At 41.5% G+C, this 25376-nt stretch overlaps 1 protein-coding gene across 1 annotated transcript in view; it reads right to left on the bottom strand.

Moving 5' to 3' along the window:
* The window catches only part of LOC311047445 (DNA topoisomerase 1), a 35765-nt gene extending 10806 nt beyond the window's left edge, over nt 1–24959 (bottom strand). Inside the window, exons 1-7 of the mRNA XM_084060173.1 lie at nt 24879–24959; nt 22106–22228; nt 21537–21724; nt 20191–20335; nt 15085–15228; nt 14229–14414; nt 8162–8230 (exon numbers count right to left, since the gene is read on the bottom strand). Of these exons, the coding sequence (XP_083916299.1) occupies nt 8162–8230; nt 14229–14414; nt 15085–15228; nt 20191–20335; nt 21537–21724; nt 22106–22228; nt 24879–24944 (921 nt within the window). The 5' untranslated portion in view covers nt 24945–24959. The remainder of the gene's footprint in view (nt 1–8161; nt 8231–14228; nt 14415–15084; nt 15229–20190; nt 20336–21536; nt 21725–22105; nt 22229–24878) is intronic.
* Nucleotides 24960–25376: the final 417 nt, after the last annotated feature.

Genomic DNA, 25376 nt, shown 5'->3' with positions numbered 1-25376 from the left:
CCTATACTTAGGGCGTTTGGGGGCACAGTTGTAAAGTATCTGCCTATGCAGTGCATCCGGCTTTGTCGAGCATTGTCTATTTCTCAAACTCAAATAGACAATTTAAAGCAGGGAACATTTGTAATGCATCGTCCGGACATCATCTTGAATGAGATTCAGAACAGAGCAGCAGCCCAACAGTGCCTCCATAATAAAGATTATCAGCTGCGTGTGGAGGAACATGAGGTACCGGAATCACACAGGTGAATGAAATCATGATTCACAATTACTGATGCAATAATGCATTAAGTAATTAAGATTGGACTTTTAGGGACATGACAAAAATAAAATATAAATATATTTCAAAATATATTTTTGTATAATAATAAATTATTATTAGTGTGGTTGCCCTAACAGGGCAACAAGACTATTGTTATCCTCCGAGGCCCTAACAGTTTATTTTTTCCCATTTCTTTGGCATGTATTATTAATTATATCTCCATTATGACCACGTATATGCTCTAAATGTGTATTTTTCATTTCATGACAAACCAGGATGTGGTTTATTCAGGAAAATTGATCAAATAGTCTGGTCCCAAATGCAAGCTCTAAACCGCCAACGTGCTTGTGTGACTTCTGAAATATTCTGCACACATTATAGTGCATGAATCAATCATAAACAAATCTGTTATGTAAGAAAATCTATAGAAATCTAATCACATTTAAAATGTATATATATATAATTATAACCTTGTGAAGGATGAGTGGTCTCAGAACAGTGTGCGGTTTGGAATAACGAGGTCCCACTGTGGGGACGGGTGACTCACGCAGACACACTAACTGTCAACTGACAACTGAAAGGAACAAATTAAAGTAGGGGTGCAACACTTTATCCAACTAATCAAATTGATCGATTATAAAACTAATAATAATTGATTGGTAATTGATTAGTTGCAACGCGATGCGAAGTGAACTTGTAGATCAACTATTTTGTATCGCCCCAGAATAGGGCTAGACGATATGACTTCAAGTCAATATCACGATGTTTTCAAACTTTTGCCTTGAGACGATTAATGAACAGTAGTGGCAGATCTTTAAAAGTACAACATGTCGGGGCGTCCGCTGGCCTAGCGGTCCAGGCGCATACCGTATATGCTGGTAATCCAGCTTGACGGTGTGTTGCGGGTTCGACTCCCGATCCCGGCGACCTTTGCTGTATGTCATCCCCCCCATCTCTCTCCCCATTTCCTGTCAGCCTACTATCCTATCAATAAAGGCAGAAAAAGCCCCAAAAAAATATCTTAAAAAAAAAAAAAAAAAAGTACATCATGTCACGATGTGATGTGAGCTTGTACATTGGCCATTTTCTCTATTTTTGTACACCACTATTGTACCAAAAAGTATAATACATAGTATTAATCATATAATAGGGTTAAGTGGTTAATCAGACTAATTAATTATTAGACTATTAGATTTTTTTCGTATTAATTCCTTGCTATATAATAAATGAAAAAATATTTATATATTTAAACTGCTTGTCCATTATTCAATTAACCTACATGGACAAGATTAAGTCGGTTACAGGGCTTAAAGCAGACGCAAATCTCACCACTGAACTGAGACCTTTCTAGTGCTGTGTTTCCTAAACTGCTAGCACAAAATGTAGAATTATGTTTAGGTATTATCATTATAAACCCTTGTTCTTGCTGTTCTATATACTGTACAGCCAACCTGTTGAAGAAATTGTAGATTGAGGCTTTAACCTTAGCATTTATGAAATATCAGAGACCATGAGGATTTTGTGGAAGAAGCTTCTGAACATCAATTTTCAATTTAAGCAATAGAACATGTATTCTATTGATAGTTTGACCCATTCCAACACTCTAATCCTATAAAAACAAGACTTCAATCCATGCCATGCGGTTATTGGTCCTAAATGTCGGTTTCAATATATTTGCGGATAAAGACGGAGGATGCTAGGGGTCCTGTAAATAACAGAATCTGGTTAGGCGGGTCGCCCTTCCACAACATCTTTCGCTCTCATCCATTTCCCACAGCTGCTGGTGGAGCATCGCTCACCTCTCCCCCTACCTCTCAAACAGCCTGTTCCATCTCCTCACCTCGCCAGGCAGCCACTTAACCCCTGTCCTCAGCCTCTCCATCCAACACTCCCACATTCCATCCCCCTTCCTCTCGCTCACACTTCCATTTGCAGTGGCAAAGGAACTACTCAGATTATTATTATTTTGTTACTCAAGTAAAAGTAGCAATGCCACAAAAAAACACAGTTCTTACAGTACATAAGTACAGTCCTGTATTCAAAATGTTACTTGATTAAAAGTACGTAAGTATTGGCATCAAAATATAGTTACAGTGGCAAAGTAAAAAGTACTCAATTGTTTTTTTTTTGTTTACAATTTGTCAAACTTTTTTTTTGAATAGCAGATGTACAAGCTTTATAATGTATAATTATTACAAGCTCACAAGTTCAACATGTCGCACCGCACTGTGGCACATTGCAAGCTTGTAAAAATTATAAATTATAAATGAATAAGGCTTGAGTGATTAATGTATGTTTTGCATTAATAATCAAAATCTACAAGGTAACTAGTAACCATGGCTGTCAAATAACTGTAGTGGAAAGAGTACAATACTCGCCTCTGAGACGTAGTGGAGTAGAAGTACTGTATAAAGTATCAAAAAAATGGATGTACAGTACTCAAGTGAAGTAAAAGTAGCTCAAAACTGTAATTAAGTACCGTACTTGAGTTCATTGTACATTCCGACACATTCCGTTCATTTTCCCTCATCCAGCCTATTTTTGCCCATACCCCCTGTGAGGCTGTCACTAAAAAAAAGACAACCTAAGAAAGAAACAAAACAAACAAACAAAAACCTTTTCCACCTCCCGGCATGCTTTCGTCATGTCGTGTAACCTTTTCCCTGGCCTGAAGCGGCGGCAGGCCACTTATCTCCCCACCTACAGTACCCTCCTCCTCCTCCTCTGCCTGCGGTCTGGCCTTTCAGGGCCGTCAATCAAAGCCTGTCTGTGGCAGCCATTACCAGCCCACCTCCCACAATCCCCGACATTCCACTGACAGAGAGACGCTTCACTCCCCTCAGTCAGTCGCTCAATCTCTACCACCCCCCACCTTTTCCATCCCCTACTCTTCCTCTTCATCTCTCCCACTCCCTCTCATCCCCTTTTTGTATTTTCGGTGCGCGACACTAGTGTACAACGGAAAGAATAAATCAGGAATAACCATAAACCTCACCTCTAAATGTCCAATCCTTCACCTAATCCCAAGCTGAATCTTTTCCTAATTGTAAACTTAACTAAAAACTTTTAAGGACAAATAAAATAGTCCATTACCTCATATTCTACAATACTTATGGGGATATTTGGCCCTCACAAGTATCTCTAATAATGCAAACGCCTTAAAGGGGCAGGGCACAGTTTGGTACAGTATATTATCGTTTTCTCTGCTATGTTGCAGCTATGTTCTAGCAGACAACCAGTCCAATTCCAGACACATTAAGCCGAAAAATCGATCATACCTCTAGCCTTTGTATCGTGTACTTTTCATTGTTCACTATACATTTGTGTTCGTTGTTTGGGACATATTTTGCCTCTGTAGCGCACTACTCTACCCTTCTTCTTTCCACTTTGCTGCCCCACACAGGTCGGGAGTATAACGCAAATCAAATAATATAAAAATGATTAATTAATATTGGATAAACCTTGGTTGAAATAATGCAGGAAATAAATTAAGGACATCCATCTATACTGTAGGTTTATTATAGCTTTAAAAAAGCACAAAATCTCGGCTTGCGTGCTTATTTAGTATTTTAATATTACTAGCTCCCTAGTCCCTACTACACGTGCATTTGCTTGCAAGGGGTCCTTCCACGTTCCAAACAACAACACAGTAACGCAGCTATAGCGACGGTGAAACTTAACAGAGAATTTAAAACACAATAAAAAAAGAAGGAAGGAATAACACTTTGCCGTCGGAACGATTTAGTGAAGTTCTGAACCCTGCCGACAACTGGATATGTCTTATGAAAAGTTGCAATGTTAGACAGTGATGGAATACGGAGGGCTTGTTGTTACCATGGATATGTATTGTATACAGTCATTACATCGGTGATCGCGACAGTGGCGAGTGACATTGTTTGTACAAGTACGTACGTATCCATATAGAATCCCATGTGCATCCCTGCGGTGCGGATCTATAAATAGGATATAATTAATGCGATTGGATGACAGATGGATAATTAACGTGTACACGCAGTTTAGGCCGACGAAAAACCCATCCGCGCATCTCTACTGTCTCTGTTGTGCAGCCAAGGCTACTAGAAGTGAGGGCCGCGTAGTGGCCCGAACCTCTAGTAGTAATACACGCACACACAAAAACACACACACACACACACACACACACACACACACACACACACACACACACACCTCCCTTCCTTGCCTGCATCTCTCTCTCATTATGTACCTGCAGTCTTCCGTGCCCATCAGTCTGTACAATACATTGCTAACCAACGGCCCCCCTGGTCTTAGCTGACCAGCTCTCTGTCATGTAATTTCACAGCCATCGCTGTTGTTTAACCTCAGGGGGTCTCGATGCTGTGTTGCTGTGTCGCTTTAGCAGAACAGAGCACACGCCTCATTTCCACTCCGGGGGGCAAGCAGCATGGCTAGCCCAGGATGAAGTCATTTATAGTCCCCCCCCACCAAAACTAAATGGATGCTAAATATATCGATCCTGTAAAGCAGGGGTTCCCGAGGGGGTTCCAGGGTATCCCCAGCAAAATGATGGATAGTTAGGAACCAAATGGACCCTTACAGGTCTGTATCAGAGAGTTTACAAATGCAGTACTGCAATGCGAGAGTGCGGACTAACAAACACCAACTCTGGACTCCTGGATGACTGCACTCCACTCGCTCCTGTAGAGCATCAAGGTCTTGAGCTCTGCAGTGTTGCTAGCTCCGCTGTCACGCCACATTGTGTCTACATATGTACAGTAGGTGGTAAAAGTACCTCAAAATTGTACTTAAGTACAGCACTTGAGTAAATATACTTCGCACTACTGGCTTGATGTATGCTAATTCATCCAGCTACCAAGCTCCCTCTCTCATTATCTTCCTCCTGGTGGTTTAATATACAGCCCTCCCTTTAGAAAACGTCCATCTGCGTTTCACCCACCCACCTCTGCTTCACAATCTCTCGCTCCTCCTCAGCTCTGTTCCTTTCATCTCTCCACACCTCCACACCCCGTCCTCATTCCCATCCAATCTCAAGCCTCATACTCTGTCACCTACACTGCAAAACCCGGAGTGTTAATTGAAAAATAAATAAATAAAAAATAGACTTGCATTTGCGCTCCTCCAAATTCCCTTCTTCATTAGGAATAATGATAATCCCCTAAGGGCTTTGCAATCACCAAATTATTTACTAAACCTTTTTTTCTGGCAAAGATTCAATGAGTTCCCCATTTTTCTTTTTTTTGCACAGCCTTTAAAAAAAATCTATCAACTCATTTTCACTATCATTTCTATTACAATCTAATCAAAGCTTTATGTTATGTGGGAGCTGATCTACCATAAGAAGGGGTACAAGCTTCCATGAAAGCATTCAATACATTACCAACCATTACTTTAATCACAAACAAACCTCAAGTGATGAGGAGTTGTATTTACGTGTACAAGGTCTACATAATATGTCAGCAAACATTATCTTTCATTTTAATTGTCCTTTATCAGAATCCAACCTTTTCTGGATCTGGGCCCAATAATTGGGATAATGTTCTGAAGTCATATCACCCAGCCCTAATTGGAATTAGAGTATACAGGAGCGTTTGGAACTATTGGTCTCTCCATGACAAGCATAACTTCCACATTCTTGTTCTTGTCGTCATCTCTGAGCATACCTGACCTAAACTAATTCCAATTCAACTGTTAACCCTTTAAGACCGGAAACGCATCTGTGTCATTTTAGCATTTCATAGCGCAGCACCGAGTGCTGCGCTATGAGCTTGTAGATCTGCTATTTTGGAAAACAAATCATGAAAATGTGTGCAAATCTTTGAATATAGTATATATATCTCTGCTGTCCAGCGCGAAACTGCTAACTCCAAAACGCTCATTGTTCAGGAAACGAAAAAACAAAATGTACGTTTTTCAGAAAATGAAGAAAACCTTATATTTTTAAAACAAAGCAATACTACCTCGTCAAAGTTGGTATAGTGACTGTATATATTGTGAGATACTTGCATGTGTCATTATATTATCAACACTTTACCGAAATCGCGGGTAAATCAACACTTTACCCAGCGCGAGGGGAGTTAGTAGTTTCAGACGAGCAGAAATCAAGCTGAAATGGAGTTAGGTGTCCAAACAACAGTAGCTCCACTCGCTGCTGAGAGGTTTCAAAAGGGTACAGATTCCCAAAATTTAACAATGGATCTCCAAGCTCACAATGCATCACAACAACGTGTGAATTAATGCCCTGATGCTTCATGACACTTATTATATAGGCCTACAACAATAAACAGGACTTTAAATATTACAATAACTTCTGCAAAGAGGTAGTAGAATAGCGCGACAGAAATGCTATGAACGTCTTTCTTCTTATCACAATGCTCTCCTCATTAAACACTTCATAGATTTTAGAAATATAATTACTTGTTTTCATAACATTAGCGTCAGTGCTAAGTTTGATAAACAGGTACACTGCATAGTTTTAACAGACTACGGGGAGTCTGTTTACGTATTCCTCCTCCTCGTTCACTGCGCAACGCGCACTGCTAATACTGTGAAATAGCACCACTGTGTAGAGGAGAGGGGGGAGTTGTTTGTTTTTGACGGACAGTTTGAGGATCCAATGGAGTTGGGAGTTTTCGTCTGAGGCGCTTTTTAATACTTTTCATTGGTTCAAATGTTTAGATTTTTTACACAGATGTGAAGGGTGTTCAATAGCGTCGATTTATGAAAAAAAAAAAAAAGATGAAAATGGAGTTAGCTGGTACGTCCTGGACACCGACGATATATATGTTTTAAAGCGATTGTTTTACTCCGATCTGTGCTTCTGGGGGTCCCTGGAACAACATGTTTTGAGATGGGGGTCCACAGCCAAATACATACAAATACATTGTAGAATATGTATTCAAAGACACGCACACATTTTCACGATTTTTCAAAAATCTACAAGGTCATAGCGCGGCACTCGATGCCGCACTATGAGCTTGTATATCTGCTATTTTTGAATAGCCAAAGAAATCTAAAGTGACACAGATGCGTTCCCGGATTGAATGGGTTACGATGGTTTTGGCAATACATTATTGAATATTATGTGAATAATCTTTGTTTACAACGGAGGTCTACGGGAGTGTCATCATAACGTTCTCTCCCAATTACTCTGGTATAGAGTAGCTACCATGACACACTGCTGCTGGGGTCTATAAGCCTGCCGAGTTTTTGGTTTCACAACAAATCAAACTAAACACAGGAGACAACTCAAATTCAATTGTGCCCGTGTTGGTATGCTGCAAGCTACTGAACCTGTACTGCTGCAATATCACACACATGCTGGGCAGTTTCGGGTTGCTATCGACTTGGGCGGCAGTGGCTCAGGAGGTAGAGTGACCGCTTGGGAATCGGAAGGTTCCCGGTTCAAATCCCTGCATCCCCCGCCTGGGTTAGTGACAAAGTGCCCTTGAGCAAGACACTTAACTGCCCCCAATGGGCAGGTTGGTGCTTTGCATGGTTTCCTCTGCCGTCAGTGTGTGAATGTTATGCAATTTGTAAAGCGTTTAGATAAAAGGTGATGCTTTACCATTTTGATACAACTGTTTCAAGTAGTGGGCTGGTGTGTGTATGTGAAAGCGTTAAACCACATAATGAGCAGTGTAGTCACTAGTCTCTCTCTCTCTCTCTCTCTCCCCCCCCCCCCCCCCCCAGTTAGGCCTAAGGCTATAATTTATTTAATCATCCCCGGCCCTAACGGTAGTTATTTCAGAGTACGAACACAAGGCCGAGATTATAACTGAAAGAACCCTGAAGGGCTTGTACTGTAGGTGGGTTATGAGTTCTTTTCCTCTCCAACTAGACATCTGTGGTGATTATTAAGACGGTAAAATGAGTCGTCAGTCAGACAGGCAGACAGAGACTCACGTTCAGGCGGTCGAACAGGTCATCGCCGGGCTCTTTGTTCTCCATGAATAACTTCACACTCTTGAACACCTGGGAGGAGATGAAGAGAAGACTTGAATTTAGAACAGAGGTTTTCAAACGTTTTTGAGGCTCAGGGCACCCCTGTAAGAACCCTGTACATTGAATTGAATTGTAAATAACCCACGGCACCCTTGAATTATATTGTTACTCTATAGCACCTTACATTTATGTAAATCTTTCCCCCTAAGATACAGTATGTCACGAGGAAAACTGCCGATGCTCAAACAACGCGCCGCAACGTGAGAGCTTGTAGATCGGCTATTTTTGGTAAGTGATTTGGTGTAGATTGAAAAAAAACACCAAGTACAGTGCCAGTTCCAAAGTATTCTGCAGCACCCCTGGACTTGAGTCACTGCACCCACCGTTTCACTTTGAGAAACGCTGATTTAGAGCATGGGTCTTCAACGGAGGGTTACACTTTACATTAACCCCTTGAACACTAGCATTCCTATTCTGGGGGGGGCATTTGAGAAAAATAGCCTCAGCACTCCACAACATGTCGTGACGCGACACGTTGTGAGATTGTAGATCAGCTATTTTGAGCATCCTAATAGAATTGTGCTGCATCCCTGAATCCTGCATATACATGCGTTTTGGACTTGGATATAATGGAAACCTGCAGGCCTGAGATTCTTTAGATTTGACCATCTGCGTCCAAAACATCTCCCACACACTCATTTAACACATTACATAGTAACCTCTGTTAGGTGAACCCTGAGAGTCTGGATTTCTATGTGAATGTAGGGGTGCAATAGTTAATCGAAGTAATCGATGAATATAAATAATCGATTAATAGTAGGTAGAGCTCTCGCCTTTGGACTACAAGGTCATTTAAAGCGATCGGCGGGTGGAGAAGAATATTCTATGATTATTATTCTATGACTAACAGTCATGATATGACGGTTAGTGAAAATGCTCGGAAATCGCTGGCAAGGGCAGCAATAGACGATGTTTTAACTCTGGCAGTCAATGAGTTAACAGTGGTTGGCAGGTAAGAAGGCATTAGTAGTGGCTTACAGTGTTGAAGGTCTCAGGAGGAACACATTTCAAGTTGTAGACAAAGTGCTATAGAAATAGATATTATAATTAAGTCTATGTAAAGACTGTCTGCTGATACAGTATATTATAGTTTCCAGACAGCATTAGTGTCAACATTATATATATCGCCGTTGTCGGGTGGAAACCTCATATGTCCAAAACTATTCAAATTCAAAAATAGCAATAGTAGCAGATCTACAAGCTCAAAACGCATCGCTCTTATGGATCCGCTATTTTGGTGCTTTTGTGCGACGCTGTAGTATGATCAAGTAGGGCTTTCATTTACGAAAAACACAAAAAGTTAGAATATTCTCCCGACAGCAATGATAAAGCACTGTTTAGCACTCTCCTACGCGGAAGGCTTTATGTCGCTATGGCGACCAGCTACATTGGGGGGGTTCCTGTATGCAGTGGAAAAGTGCCATCAGATTGCAATTAGGCCTGCATTGACCGATTATTATAATAATCGATTTGATTAATCGAGCAATCAAGAAGCGTGTTTTCTGTAATTTTTGTATCGATCACAGAATCGATTAAACACTTAAACCATATTTTATGCACAACAGTGTCATGCAACATTAGTTAAAAGAGCTCATCTACCAGGCGGCAAGGCAACTCTGCTGGATTTGAGGCTAAACAGGAAGTAATTAACAGCATGCAGTTCCAATTAATGGCCCAGCAAATGTCGCCATTTCATCTCCTGCAGGCTCCATACGAATTCACTCTCAATACAAGTAAACAATGAAAATGTTTACGAAGCTAATAAAATCAAGTGTAAACACTTCGTTTTCAATCGCTCGTTTAAAGTCTTTTTAAAATCAACATGATATGCATTTAGTAAATTATGGTCCCATTCATTTTTCAAGTAATGATAAAGTAGGGTATTCTACGGCTACTGGTTCTATCGAGTGAAGACGCGCCCTCGCTGCGGTGGCAGCAGTCGTTCCGGTTTCTTTATGGGACCGGAAATTCAAAGATGGCGGATTTGAATTCGAAAACGGGTCAACCAATGGGGCTCCCTTCGTCCATATATTTTACAGTCTATGCTCACGACGCATCGTTGTGTGTTTTGAGATTGTAGATCAACTATTTTTACCATTTTTGTACACCACCATTGAACAGCAAAGTATAATACAGGATTGTGGTTAATGAGACTAATCGATGTGTCAATTCGTTGATGTAAGAACAGAATTGTATCCCCCAAAAACTTGCTTCTCAATGATTCGGTTACACTTCTTAATACGTTTTTGGTTCCAAATATCGGTTTTGATATATTTGTGGTTAATTGCCCAGCCCTATCGGTCGGGCTCTAAAGATAACCACAATTATAGATGACATTTCCAATAACTCTTTAGGATTCATAGCATCTCCCCTTGCCAAATAAACCAGCTATAAATTATGCAACCAGTAATTAGTGTTAACAGATGTGTTGCTTTCAAAATCCAGACTGACACGCACACACAGATTTGCATCGGAAACGTTTTCCTCGAGCAAAAATAAATGCTACAGAATGACAGCAGCATTTCAGGAGCGAAAAATGTAGATCTGTGTCTGTCTGGCAAGCCTCGGAGAAACAGTTTAACCCATTAAGACCTGAGGTCGAGTCTACAAATTCCTTCTAAATCAGTAGTTCTCAAACTTTTTGGTGCCAAGGACTATTTCCCATTTTCATCTGACATTTTCAGATGAAAATGTCATCTGAAGATGTTCTGTGCCAGGGACACCCCAGAAGAGAAGATTTGTGTTTTTGTTTTGTTTTTTCACACTTTCAAGATTTTTCAAAAACGTTCATGTACAAGCGAGCTTGTACATCTGCTATTTTTGAGAACCACTGTTCTAAATCCTAAGAGTTTTCTGAAAAACAGGTGTTGCTATAGCTAAAATCTAAAATGACACAGATACTTTCTCACCGGTTTTAATGGGTTAAGAGTGAGCTTTGGCCCAAACTGCTTTAAAGAGATACTATGTATGTGTGCATCGTGTTTCTCCGTTTGTGTGCGCACATGTCAAAATTAAGAAATGAAAAACAAACCCCTGCGGTCTCTCTGTGCACGCATCACAAGCTGTTTATACACGAGCAGATGTCCTCACCACGGGGCCATTTGATATAGTCATTCACCGTTCCAAATGGTGTTCAGATTGAGCGATGGAGCGATCACTGCGGCGTTCCTCACAAAAGGCCAAGAGAGGCGTCTTTGATACAGTTTAACGGTCAGACGGACCAGCAATGGAACGAAAGTATTCCTCAGTGTTTCAGACCAAATGATTCTACGACACTTATGTTCTCCAGTCTAGACATATTGACAGCACATAATGCCGCCCGGCATTACAAAACTGCATTCAATCGGTTAGCATACAAGGTCTTATTTGACACGTGGTGACCTTGTGGATCGGCTATTATAGCTGACGCATACAGCTGCAATTTATTCTAATAATGATAATATTAATAATTCATCTATGTAGCACTTTAGTACTCAAAGTTGCTTTAAATGGGGAAAAATAATAAACAATTTGAAAAACCCTGTCCACCAGCTCCCTGTCCACCAGCTCCCCCCCACACCCCCCCCCCCCCCCTTTATTTTTTTTATCCAAGTGACATTTAGCAGCAACCGCTCCCCAATTTCCTAGGGAATTAAAGATGCTAAAATATGCAAGTGAGTAATGAATTTTAGTGAATGTGTTCTTTTAGAAGACACTCATTTGAATAATTACACCTTCTGCCAGGAAGCAAAACAGTTTGGCTGTCAGGTGTTAGCATTTCTATCTTCATCCCAAACAGAGGGCTAGTATGGACCCATGCTAGAGGTGTTGACAGCACTGTCTGTGTGCCGCATTAAATATGTTACCATAAAACAACCATTTCTCTTGTGTGGAGCAGGAAAAAGGTCCTCACAACGTCTGATTCTCAAAACACACACATACACACAATTACACTTGACAGCTGTATGGCAGACAGCAGACAACTGGAAAAGGTGCCAAAAAATACAACAAAAAAAAGCTAATTTCTGCAAGACTCGCCATCCTATATTATGACGTTGACTGACATGTTCAATATTGTGCCTGCTGGCGTTCATCTATTATGGTATCACCTGCCAACTGTTGGTGGAAAACTTAAATTACTTTCATTTCTTTGGTAACACCTACATTAAAGAGTTTTAAGAAGAGTGTAAGTCACATTGCTTTCAGTAATATTCTTGCCTTTTAACTGCATATTGCAGTTGATTATTTTCCTGCAAAATATCAAATGCTGGGATTTGAGGTGAGAATAAAGCACTAGATGCAGCTGTTAATTAATGACTTAATGTTTTTGGTGAGAAAGTGTATAAATATGGCACATCTTTTAAGAGAGAGCATCAGGTCATTTTAAACGGTGGAAATTTAACTAATGTGCCGGGAAAAAACAGTACCTAACTACCTATAATATAATTTGGCACCATCATACACAAAAACTATTGTTACTGTTGGTGCTGCTGGCACCAACATCAACAGATGACATGGCACCTATGACACCTTCAAGCTACTTTGATTAGACATTTCATTCGGAAATCAAGGTCCCAGAGAGTCTGGAGGAAGAGTGAGAGGCACTAAATCCTTTGCTTGAAGTCCAGTGTGCAGTTGCCACAGTCAGTATTGTGTTGGGGTGCCATGTCATCTGCTGGTGTTAGTCCACTATGTTTTATCAGGTCCTCCAGAGTCAACGGAACCGTTCACCAGGAGATCTGCTGACTAGCTTTATGGAGATGCTGATGTCCTTTTCCAGCAGGACTTGGCACCTGCCCACTGTGCAAAAACTATTATTAACTGGTTTGCTGACCACAGTATTACAGTGCTTAATTGGCTAGCCAACTTGCCTGACCTGAACCGCATAGAGAATCTATGGGGTATTGTAAAGAGGAAGTGAAAGACAACAGACAAGCTGAAGGTCGTTATCAAACAACCTGAGCTTTCATAACACCTCAGCAGTGCAACAGGCTGTTCGCCTCCATGATGCCACACTGAAATGATGTAGTCCTTTGTGTAAAATGAGCCTATATTGAGTGGTACGGTTTACATTTCACAAAGCTTTTTCTGTATTATCAATCCTTTTTTTGATTGGTCTATTGTAATATTCTATTTTGACATACTGGATCCTAGATTTTCATGAGCTTTCAATATTAAAACGGGGGAACATTTTAATTGTATTATTTATTTAAAGATATTTTGGGGTTTTTCTGCCTTTATTAGATAATATACAGTAGTCTGACAGGAAATGGGGCCAGAGAGAGGTCATTGGGATTCGAACCCGCGATGAAAACTTGTAGCCGACAGATGAGTTAAACCCTCTATAGACTTAGCCCAGAGTTGGCTCTGTACCACTTTTTCCATCTACACCAAATCTCATGGCCAAAAATAGCCAATCTACGACCTCACAACTCGTCGCGGAGCTTGTAGATCTGCTATTTTTGGCTTCTATTCCCCCCAGACTATGGATGCTGAGGTTCAAGTGATTAAACCCTCACGGAAACAGGAATCCAATCTGCCCCCCTGAGGGGGCACTGCATGCCTGTCCTTGGCGCTTTGTGCGTGTGCGTGTGCGTGTGCGTGTGTGTGTCTGTCTCTCTCTCTACTGTATATTAAGTGTGTATGTGACCTTCTCTAAGTTTTTTCTTTCTTTTCTTTTTATGCAAAACATCCTACGGGCTAAAATGTGGTTTTCTGAGTGAAATATATTGGTTTTTATATCTCAACTTAATTGCCTTGTCCTTTCATGATATTCTGTACAACGGCGCTGAATTAACTCAAAGACGGAATTACATTTTCAGGCGGGCCGGAGCGCAGAAATGATTCAAACCATCTGAAAGCCACTCTTTGTGTGTGTGTGTGTGTGTGTGTGTGTGTGTGTGTGTGTGTGTGTGTGTGTGTGTGTGTGTGTGTGTGTGTGTGTGTTTCATTTTCGGTGCACGATACCAGGCTTTAGGATTGGCCATACCTTCTTGATGACTGGGACCTTGTTGTAGTAGCGTATGGAATCTTTACCCAGGAAGTCAAACTCCACCACGTTTTCGCTGCCCTCCAGCATGTCGTGCAGGGTGATGTGTTCCACACGCAGCGAGCAGCAGCCCACCGTGTCCGCAGACTCCCCCTCCTCCTTCTCGTTACCCGCTCTCAGCGCCAGCTGCCGTGCACAGTGAGATACAGATCGTTAGCTTAAACCAGGGGTCTTCAACAGGGGGTCCAGGACCCCTAGGGGGTCCTCAGAGTCACTGCAGGGGGGGCCGTCAAAAGTTTGTTTAATAATCACTTTTTCAGTTTTTTTTACATTAACCCAAGTATCCGTATTCTGAGAGGAGCATTTGCCAAAATCTACAAGCTCATAACACGTCGCTGTGAGCTTGTAGAACAGCTATCTTTGGCGAAGAGATTTGGTGTTGAGGGGGGAAAGAGCAGACCAAGTACAGAACCAAAGGTCAAGACGTTTAGTAAGGATGGAGGGTTTAAGTGGTTATTATCTAAAAATACACATTATCATAAGAAATGTATGCACACAACACTGATAATAGTGCTGTCAAACAAGTCTAAATTACATGCTTAACATTTGTGGTCAAGAAAAAAAAAAGAAACATGCAAATGAGTGACCAAGATATGTCTGCATAGTAGCCATAAGCTTGTTCAGTCGCTAGCATCAATGATGAGAAAAGTTGGCAAGAAGGCGTAGAGGGAGAGTTAAGTGCTGGGGGGTGAAGTGGCATCAGAAGAGACGAGTCTCCAGATTACGGCAGAAAATTGGGAATGAGTTTACTGCACAGTTTGGGAGCCAGGAGGGAGCCAAGAGTCTAGACACAGACCTTGTCGATGAAGTAGAGGGCCACAGCTCTCTGACGTGTTCCCATCTGTTTGGACTTGAGGTCCAGCTGGTACTGGTTCCGAATGGATTCAACACACGACTTCAGCTTACGAGCTATCTCGTACTTCTCCCAGTCCTTCTCTCCCTAGATGGAGCATGAGAGAGACAGAGAAAGAGAGAGAGAGAGAAAGAAAGCGACACATTTATTGATCCCCTGGGGGACATTCGGGTGTCATAACATCAAGTACGGCAGAAGGTAGTTGTGCTCTAATGGGAGATGACGGAGTCACTACTCTCTGAAGGAGAATGGACTCACTGGGCAGCTGCTTCACTATTGTGATCATTACAAATATCAATATAAGCCTCTATCATAAGCACCTTAATGAGAACGAACACACACACACACACACACACACACACAGCTGTAAACTACAAGACCGCCAGACAGTCACACTTGCCAGGCCTTCAAGCCCTATATCCTTTTGTTATTTTCAAAATAGGTGAAACTAGCAGATCGACAAGCTCATAACGTTTCACAGGGAGTCAACGTGTACACTAATGCCTGATTTATACTTGATCAAGGTGACTCAAGGGAGTCAAGAGTGTCATGGTGAACACTAATGTCCGATTTATACTTGGTTGCGCACCGAAAATAATCAACATGCTGCAATACGTTGCGAGGTTCTAGATCTGCTATTTTTGGTGAGGGACACCAGGGCACAAATAAGTATAAATTCACCCTTGTATTCATTGGCACCAAAGACAATTGTCTTAGTTTTTAAGTTGAAGGACATTTGGCAAATCCAGTGACCGATTTGTTCCAATGCACTGATGCTGCAAATCTATGGACCATAATCATTCGGTGTCAAAGCTATGCTGTACAGTGTACATATTGTAAACCACTTTGGAGAAAGTAAAATGCACCATTTCATTGTTTTTATTATATATAATTTATATAGATAGTCAAGTCACCAGATATCACTAAATGGTCGAAGTCAGTGGAAAGGTGGACAGTAGTTCAGCAAAGTCATCAATGAAGTTTTTGTATTTGGCAGCTAGAATATGTAGGTGGACTAAACAGAACTCCTGCTGAATATTTTCAAATTATGTGAATTCTTCAAAACATAGCTGCTCTGTTCAAAAAATGTGAAGTATCCAAATGATAGCTGCGTACATTCAAAAGATGTGAACTGTGAACTATCCAAATGAAAGCTGCTTATAATATAAGCACTCATTTTGAATATTTTTCAAAAGATGTGAATTCTCCAAATGACAACTGCTTGTATTCAAAAGATGTGTGAACATTCCAAATGAGAGCTTGTTGAACTGGAATGCATCAGTACATAAAGAAGCTACTTCATGGCATTTGCAAAGAGGAAATATCCTGAAAAGAAAGGAGAAAGCCATCTTGTGTCTCATATCCACACATTTGTATTACTATACTTGTGAGGACATCAACATTTTATATATGAAAATATCCGAAAAGTTACTGCAGTATAGCTGAAAACTAGCTCACAATGCGTCTAAGTGCCTAATCCTCACCCCAAACTGAATCTGTTCGCAATTGTAAAAATAAATAAAAAATAGTTGTAAAACAACTATCTTGTGAGGACCAGGAAAATGGTCCTCACAATGTTTGCCATAATTGTGGGGATATTTAGCCCTCATAAATATAGGAATATAACTACACACACACACACACACACACACACACACACAGTGTCAGGGCATCCTGACGGGTTAATGTTTAGCACACAGACCTGACAGTTCAGTACAGATCACATTATAAATCCTGCTAAGAAGCTTAAGTCTGACAGAAATAACTAAATTAAAGGTGAATGATTTACAACAGACACACTGCACCTGTCTCTCACACCCTGACACATAATTGGGCAGAAGTCATGAATAATACAATGGAACCAATCAATTTATTTAAATAATCTATTAGTACCTATTTTGTTCATGTCATTATATGCAAAAATATATTCTTTTGAAATGTAAGTCTCCCAAATGACAACTATGGAAATTGCCAATCTACAAGCTCACAACACGTAGCGATGAGACACGCTGTGAGCTTGTAGATCGGCTATTTTCACTGGATTTACTTCCCTCCCCCGAACATGGGCCACAGACCCATTATTCATTAACCTTATTTCTGGAACAACAGGACACTTATATCGTTATTGAGTATTAGAAATATATTATTTTGTTCTAAATATCTACAGGTTGACAAACTAGACATAGCTAATGTTCTGGACACTTTATTTTATATTTTGTACAGTAGATATCCATAGAGATTCTACCCAGAAATACCGCTCTACACGTGTTTACGAACATTCTGATTCCGTCTATAATCACTTATAATATAATCGATAGTTGCAGCCCTAGAACTCATAATCAGAGGTACAATAAACGCTTCCTTCTCCACGGCTGTTTGGAAATGATTGGATTTCAAGTTTGCCAAGTTGAACATGAATGTTCATTCAAGCAGTGCAGTGTGAAACAGCACAGTGTGTCTGTGACAACTGCAAAATGGCTGTACTGCTCACTTCTTCCCGTGTGTGTGTGTGTGGCTGGGTAAATAGAAGAACCACAATAATTAATGGGATTTTGTTATCATTTCTTTGCTCCATATTCTGCTTTGTTTGAAGACATGAAATCATTTAAAAGACGAAAGACACCAACCACACACACACACACACACTTTGAAAATATTTTGTGTCAGGGAACCCCATAAGAACGTTGGTAACTCTTGTCTATTTTCTTTTTTTTTTATTGCATGCAATTGTTAATAGCAAGTCAGATAAAGTATTCATTGGCCAATCATACGGTTCACTGCTGCTCAACAGCCAGTGTGAGGGGTGGTCAGGAGATGTCTATGAACTCTGCATTTAAAGGCTTGAAGACCATTGTCTGTGATGGAACCAACTACATGCTCTGGTAGACTGTTCCACACCCGGACAGCAGTGTGACGAAAGGCTCTGTCCAGTGTGCGTGTTTTGGAGTCTGGGAGGCTGAGAGCATGTTCTTGTGTGGCTGTGCATAGGCGGGTGGTTTGCCGTCTGACGTACGGTGGAGGGAGCAAATCCTGGAGGTCCATGGGGCAGTGGGGGGGGGGGGGGGGGTGCATTTTGTACAGCACTGTATGGAGCAACCTGTATTCTGTGGCTAAGGCTGGAGAGTTTTGTACTAGCAGTGTCCTGGTCAACTGAAATTATTTTGAGGGCCTTCCACTGGATATTGTCGAGTAGACCAAGATGTGTCGGTGGAGCACTCATCAAGTCGAGTGAGGCGTACTCCATGACACTGCGGACCTGTAGCTTATAGACAGTTGCTCGGCTCTCGTGTCGAGTTTACTGGCCACTCTCTTCAGTGCTGCCAGTTTCTGAACCGGCCCGGATGGAAATTTAGGTCAGGTGTTTCGACCAAAACAGCTTGTGGTTTATTGTGACACCCAGGATGTCAAGCTCATTTGTGGTGGTCAGCCGGTGCCCATCAAAGTGCAGGTCCAGCGATCAACAAGCTTGTGAGCTTTAAGAGCTGCTATTTTCGAACAGCCGAAAAATAAAATAGGGCTGAAGTGTTTAAAACGTTCCTCATTTTGATGGGGACCCCCTCAAGGACCCACTTTGAGGACCAGCGCACTACATTACAGGAAAGGTGAAATGGTGTGATGCAATAACTTAAAGCTTCAATCTGTATGTTTTATGTCCTGTCCCAACGGAGAGAGATCGTTGAAACTGTAACACCCCGGATACGAAGCCCAGTATCCTGCGTGGGAAGTGGATCCTCCCCAATGTCTCCCCTTTAGCCGGGGGAGATATTGAGCGCTGAGCTTCAGGAAGGGCTACTTGTCAACCAGTAGGTGTCCTATCAAACACCAGGGTCTAAATCTCTCAATGGAAAAGTAGGGAGACCACCTCCAGCCATTGCAGATGTACTAGTTATATTGTATTATCATATTCTACCATAGAGATTGGTTAAAATAACATTTAATGTATTAACCACTTAAACCCTTGATACTTCATTTAACGGGGTCCCCCAGGGCTCTATCCCTGGCCACTCCTTCCCCACCCCCCCCCTCTACACCAAATCTCTTCACCAAAAATGGCTGATATGCAAGCTCTCAACGTGTTGCAGATTGGCCATTTTCACCAAATACATTATTCTTATTCTTCTTATTCTTCTTGCTGAATGTTTCCCTGTTATGACATGCCCAGAATAGTAACGCTAGGGTTAAAATTAAGCAATAAGCCACAAGAGGTCATGGTTTACCGAGGTGACCTTCTCAGCCGTTATAAACTCAAGGTAAACCACAATGAAGATGAAGATGTTCACTCTTATCTGACCATACTGTAGACAAGATGACAATAAAGACACCTTGAACCTTAAACCTAGAGATGTTGAATACTATAGCTTAAACCTTGAGATGTTGTACACATCACAGTACACCACGGTCTCATAGGGCTCATTGCTTTTATACTCAACTCAAAGATTTACTTTGACCATTTACTCTTCGGATTCTTGCATGCATGGTATGCAGGTATGTTTTGGTTGAATACAAAAACACAAAACTAATAAATAAACAACACACTAAACTCATAGGGCAGTTCTTAAATCGGGTCCCTCAGGGTAGGACTGTAACTCTGAGAACGTACATACAGTATGGAACCAAAGGGACCTGTAACATTTGTACACTATCAGAGTTATGGGGGTTTTGAGAAGCACTGAAAGAATAAAAATAGAGAAACAGAGAGCTACGGCGTTCAAGGCTCATGAATAATTTGAAGGTGCTCTTTAGCTCAAAAAAGAAGGGGAAAACCTCCATAGACAAAACAAAAAGGAGTACAAGGCACTCTTCATAAAGTTAAAAAGCTTTAATGTAAGGCTAGTTTATAATGGAAAGCCTTGGCCCAAAGTTGGCCTTCACCAGGGCAGACAAGGGCAGTTTTAGAACAACTGGTTTAAACAACATTAGGAAAGAAGCCCAAATAAGCAACTACACTTTAAAAACAAGCCCAAAAAAAATTGCAACCGCCAATATTTACAAGCCACTTTACAGAAAGAACAAGCCCGAAGTCACTTGTTTTACAGGTTGTTGTTTTACCTTGAGTTTGGAGCTGGGGTTGAGCATAATGTACTTGGTGGCTCCCTGGATGTTCTCGTTCCAGCTGACCAGCCACGTAACCGTGTTGTCATGTCGCACCTCCTTCCAGCGATGACCAGCCGGCGCCACTGGGATGCTGGACTCTCTGTTGGGACGAGGAGGGAGTGAATAAAATGTGCGTGTGTGTGACAGCTGTCCAGCGTCTGTTTTCAGAGCGCTATGCCTTTTTTTCTTCATGCAGCCGCCTTAGAGCGCACAAAGTTCAAAGTAGCTCAATTTTTCAGAGAGCCACTGCGCTAGTCAACGTCACTTTTCACAATCTGACCAATCACATTATCCTACTATCCTGGAAGTAAAAGAAAATACATTTTAAAAAACATTGTCCTGTCCTCAATGGGTTGACCAATCTATCTGAAAATTGCAGATGTACATTGAGTGAGGAAGCAAATTGTTCACTTTTCCCAAATTTAAGCTGTTAACTCTCTCGAACGAGTCAGCGAGTGATGGAGGTGTCAATCTACTGCTCTCTGGTGGTCGATTTGTGTATGTGTTTAAAACAGCAGCCCAGAGAAACTATATGAAAATTAAGAGTACTTTATGAAAATACTCTGGCAGTCAAAGAGTTAATTTGCATGTCTGTGAACATCACTAAACTGCTGTGGCTGAAGCCGGGATGAGTGACATTTAAAGGCAGGTGTTTCTAATTGTCTAAATGTGCTCTCGTCTTTATAGTACTGTATCTGGCCTTAGGAAAGTACAGTACCACACACACACACACACACACAGAGAAAGCCAGCAGAGCAAATTCAAACGTTGTATCCCCCAAAATAAATATCCTCTGAACTGTGCAGGCATACTTGTATGAGCCTCATTCCCTCTTTATATAGCGTCTCGAGCGCTGTGCATCGCATCCACCAACACATTTTCACTCCCTAAATCGGGTTTCGGAGACGAGACTAGAGTTACCAACGTAACGCGGATTCATTTCCTTGCCGATGAAAGGAGGTTCAGTAAGTCCCACCCATAAGGTCCCTCTCGAGAGACTAGTTGGAAAGCGACACCATCGAACAACAGAGTACAGTAGGTGGCCAGTGACTTTGACCAGTTTCACTTTCAAAACCTTTGCATCATGCATGTCACACAAACAGAATGCGGTGCGTTTTGTTGATACAACAAGTTTGTTCCTATCCACAAATCCACCATTCAACTTCCACAATCCACATTATCAAAACCATTGGTGTTGTGTGCCGCATTCTGCTTGTGTGACATGCATGATGCAAAGGTTTTGAAAGTGAAACTGGTCACTGGCCAGTGACTTTGACTGGCCAGTAGGTGTCGGGTCTCACTTTGCGCAGTTGATGATGACGGCCTCTGGTAGGATGCGCTTCTTCAGCATGCCCTGCTTGGGGTGCTCGCCTCGGCCGCGGAACAGCCCCGGCGGCTCAATCTTAAAGTTGCCGATGCGTTCCTTGTGGTGGTCCAGCATACAGAAGCCAAACTCGTCCACAATCTTCTGGTTGGCCTCCTTCAGAACCTGCAACAGCACAGTGCGAAGAACAAACCTTCTCTCTAATAGAACCTTGCACATGTAGAGTGTAGCTCAAGATGCTTTGCAGTCATTTAGGAAAGAACATTATATAAACCACTGCTTTTCGCACACCATGTGCAACTTTTTTTCTACGCAACGTGCAGGACAATAATTTGACACAAATTAGCTAGATCGCCTGCTGTTTACTCATGGAATTATTGTCTGTCTGTTTATTCATATGAGAAGCGCAGTGTTCCGTTGATCCAAGCGAGAACGCAGGCATTGTGTCACTCCCCGTCTGAAAAGCCCTTGACTCTAAAAACACAATTTCTCTTTTGAGGACCCTTATAGTATTACAAGTACACACACACAGAACTAGAATCTCACCAGTTTTTCCTCCTTGCTAAAGTTCTTCCTGGCCTCCACCTTGGCCTTGTGATAGGCATGCATTTCTCCAAAGTCACATTTGTTGAGATCTTTGATCAACTTCCTCTCCTCGTGGGTCATCTCCTAACACACACACACACACACACACACACACACACACACACCGTGAGACCAACACCCAACACACTTTGAACATAGAATCCAGGTTAAAGTTCACATAACATACAAACACGTCAAGCAGGAGTCTATCCAGACACACTTGCTGCGATTGCTTGAGGTTTACAGTAGAGATGGTTCCGATACCTGTTGAAAATGTCTTAGATACTGCCTAAAATGCTTTTATCGGCAAGTTAGCAAGTCTATGCATAAATATGATACAGCGTATTTTATCAGGTAATGATAGGTCCATTTATGCTGCTAAACTATTTTTGTTTATTTTGAAAGGTTAGTTTTTAAGTTGATGTTGCACTACTGTTTTATACTGTTAATGTACCATTTAAATGTCTTGTTTTACTCAATTGTGGCTGCACTTTAACTGTTTATGAAAAGGAATAGTTGTTTATTCTTAGATACGTTCGATTAACTGCACACCTAGCTCATTGTAGCCATTCCCACAAACGGTAGAAACCATTTCTATATACTCCACAGTGCAATCAGTTCCCAAGGATGCCGGTACAGAACAGACTAGACTAAACTCCTCTTCACCAATGTTTTTCAGAGTAACGGACGTGGTTTTGAAGCCGTTGTCATGGCATCAGAGTGCACAGCTGGACAGTAGTCCGGGCTGAGCTGGACAGCAGTCCAGGCTGGAGGTGATAATAAAAGCCTCAGCCTTCATTACATGAGGGCGTTCCACACAATAACCACGTCCTTGAGTGCTCTGTAATGCTGCTTCCTGCAGTGCCTGAATGTTTACAGAACCATTATTACCGGGTAAAAAGAAAGACGGCCATTATCCATTTTTTTCTTTAGACATAATAGTAAAGAATAAAGCACCGGAGCATCAACACAAGTTGGTGAGTTGGTTTGGCTTTCACTTTAACCAATTAAGCCCTAAAACACTTCTTACACAATAAAATAAAATATGACAAACAGCAAAAATATAGAAAAAATAGTAATAATAATGTATTATAATTATATTTACTATCATGGCAAAATAGGGACGCCAGGTTGAAAGTGATTTTGACATCTAAATATAGTCTGTGGTTTATATTGTGTATCTATTGTATCATAATATATACTCAAACATTGTGCTTTGGAGCAAAATATGTCATCTTAAGCTTGAATTCACAAGTAGAAGAAATAGTTACACTTAACTCTGCACTACATTAATAATAATAATGAACTGATATCCAATGATCAGTGGAAAAGATCAATATCTATCAAGCTTCTCTCAGTCTAGTACAAAGCCAGAATCAGTTTAGTGTATATCTATCCATCTATCCATCTATCCATCTACCACGCTTCTATCTACAGATCCAGAATCAATTTACTGTATATCTATCTACTACAGTATATATTTATCAAGCTCTTCTCTGTCTAGTCTCAGTCTCCTCTCAGTCCGGGTAGGTCAGTCGGTAGGGCACTCGCCTCTGGACTGCAAGGTCCTGGGTTCGACCCCGGGCACCGCCAACTCAGTGTCTAAGAAGCACGGCTTGGTTGTGCGGTACATACTGGGAGCAAGTAATGCGCTACGCCTCAGCAATCCATCTCCCAGGGGTCTAGCGCATTGAAACGGGGATAGACACCCTGGTTCTCGGCCGATACCGACAATACGCCACTCCAACCTACTTAGTACAGATCTCAGATACAGAATCAGTTTTGACTCAAGTCAGAATGACCAGGAGCTGGTTCATGGTTCTAGATAAGCAATAGAACTTCCATGATCTCTCACTCTCACACACACACACACGCACACACACACACACACACACACACACACACACACACACACACACACACACACACACAGACACAGACACACACTTCCAGAGACAGTCTGTCTAAGTATGATTGACGCGTGATAGTGGGCGGGCACTGAGGGCAGCAGAGCGAGGAAAGGTTCTATTTTTTTTCTCTCTCTCTCTTTTTCCTTTTCCTGGTTATAATGAAACAGTTTAATTGGATTTGTTCATATGCATGGAGCCGGGTGTATGGATTAGCATATCAATGCCTGCACACAAATCCTATTTTCAAGTGCATTGAGCTCTAAGCAGCGCAAAATTAATTCCTCATGATATTGAGCGGTGAGTGTTGTGCGTGCAGACGACGGCACCCTGACAGTTATGAGCGTAAACGTAACACTAAAGACGTGAACTTACACACGGTTGAACTCCACAGAACCAAAACTCTTAATAAGATTTCCTCGAGAGAGGCATTATGTCTTTATGTGCTCATGGATGTCAGTTTTCTAAAAAACGTACAGGTAGGTTGCTTTAATATATATATATATATATCAGATAGCTGAAATCAAAAATGACACAGATTCTTTCCCGGATTGAATGAGTTAAATGACAAATTGTGAACAAATATGCAATCATTTTGAAAAAAAATAATATTCTCTTCTATTATGGGGTCCCTGGCACAAAATCATGTCAAATGGGGGTCCACGGCAATTTGGGGATCCTTGGCATGAAAATGTCGAGACAGCAAAGCCAGAGACAGCAGCTTACATTCTGTACGGCCATTTGAATTAAACTAAAATCCCATTGGAGCCTACTGTACGACAGGGCTATGGCCAACGGGTGCATGTTTCAAGTGAACGAGACCTCACCTTTCTCCAGTCAGTGAAGAAGTTCTGGCGGAACACGTCCTTGGTTGTGTACTCATGATCCAACATCTGGGCAAAGAACAGAGCCGGCTCCTCAGTTGCCAAGCTCAGCTTCACCGGTGTACCTGCGCACGGACACACACACACACACAAACTCTTTGAATGCCAGAAATAAAACATAATTTGCTACGCCAATGCCAGCGATTTTCAATCAATTTTCAATCTCCAGAATGATCGACCCCCCGATCGCTTTAAAAGACAGAGAAAAAGCCATTCTTCCAAATGGAATAACACGGAAGTGAACGGGCTGGTTTTTTTTTTGCGATGACGTGACCCGCTGCTCCTCTGCTTCACTGGGAGCCAAACGGTGACCCATATGCGAACGAACAGCGCCATCTAGTGGAAAACCACTGAAAACAAAATCTCGTCATTGGCAGGCTGCACCTTAGCAAAATGATGTGAAATCTCGTCATTGGCAGTCAAAGAGTTAACTTGGATAAA

This window comes from Gymnoscopelus microlampas (assembly GCF_963454915.1).
Source record: "Gymnoscopelus microlampas genome assembly, chromosome: 6".
NCBI lineage: Eukaryota > Metazoa > Chordata > Actinopteri > Myctophiformes > Myctophidae > Gymnoscopelus > Gymnoscopelus microlampas.
This window is presented reverse-complemented; position numbering and strand designations above follow the sequence as displayed.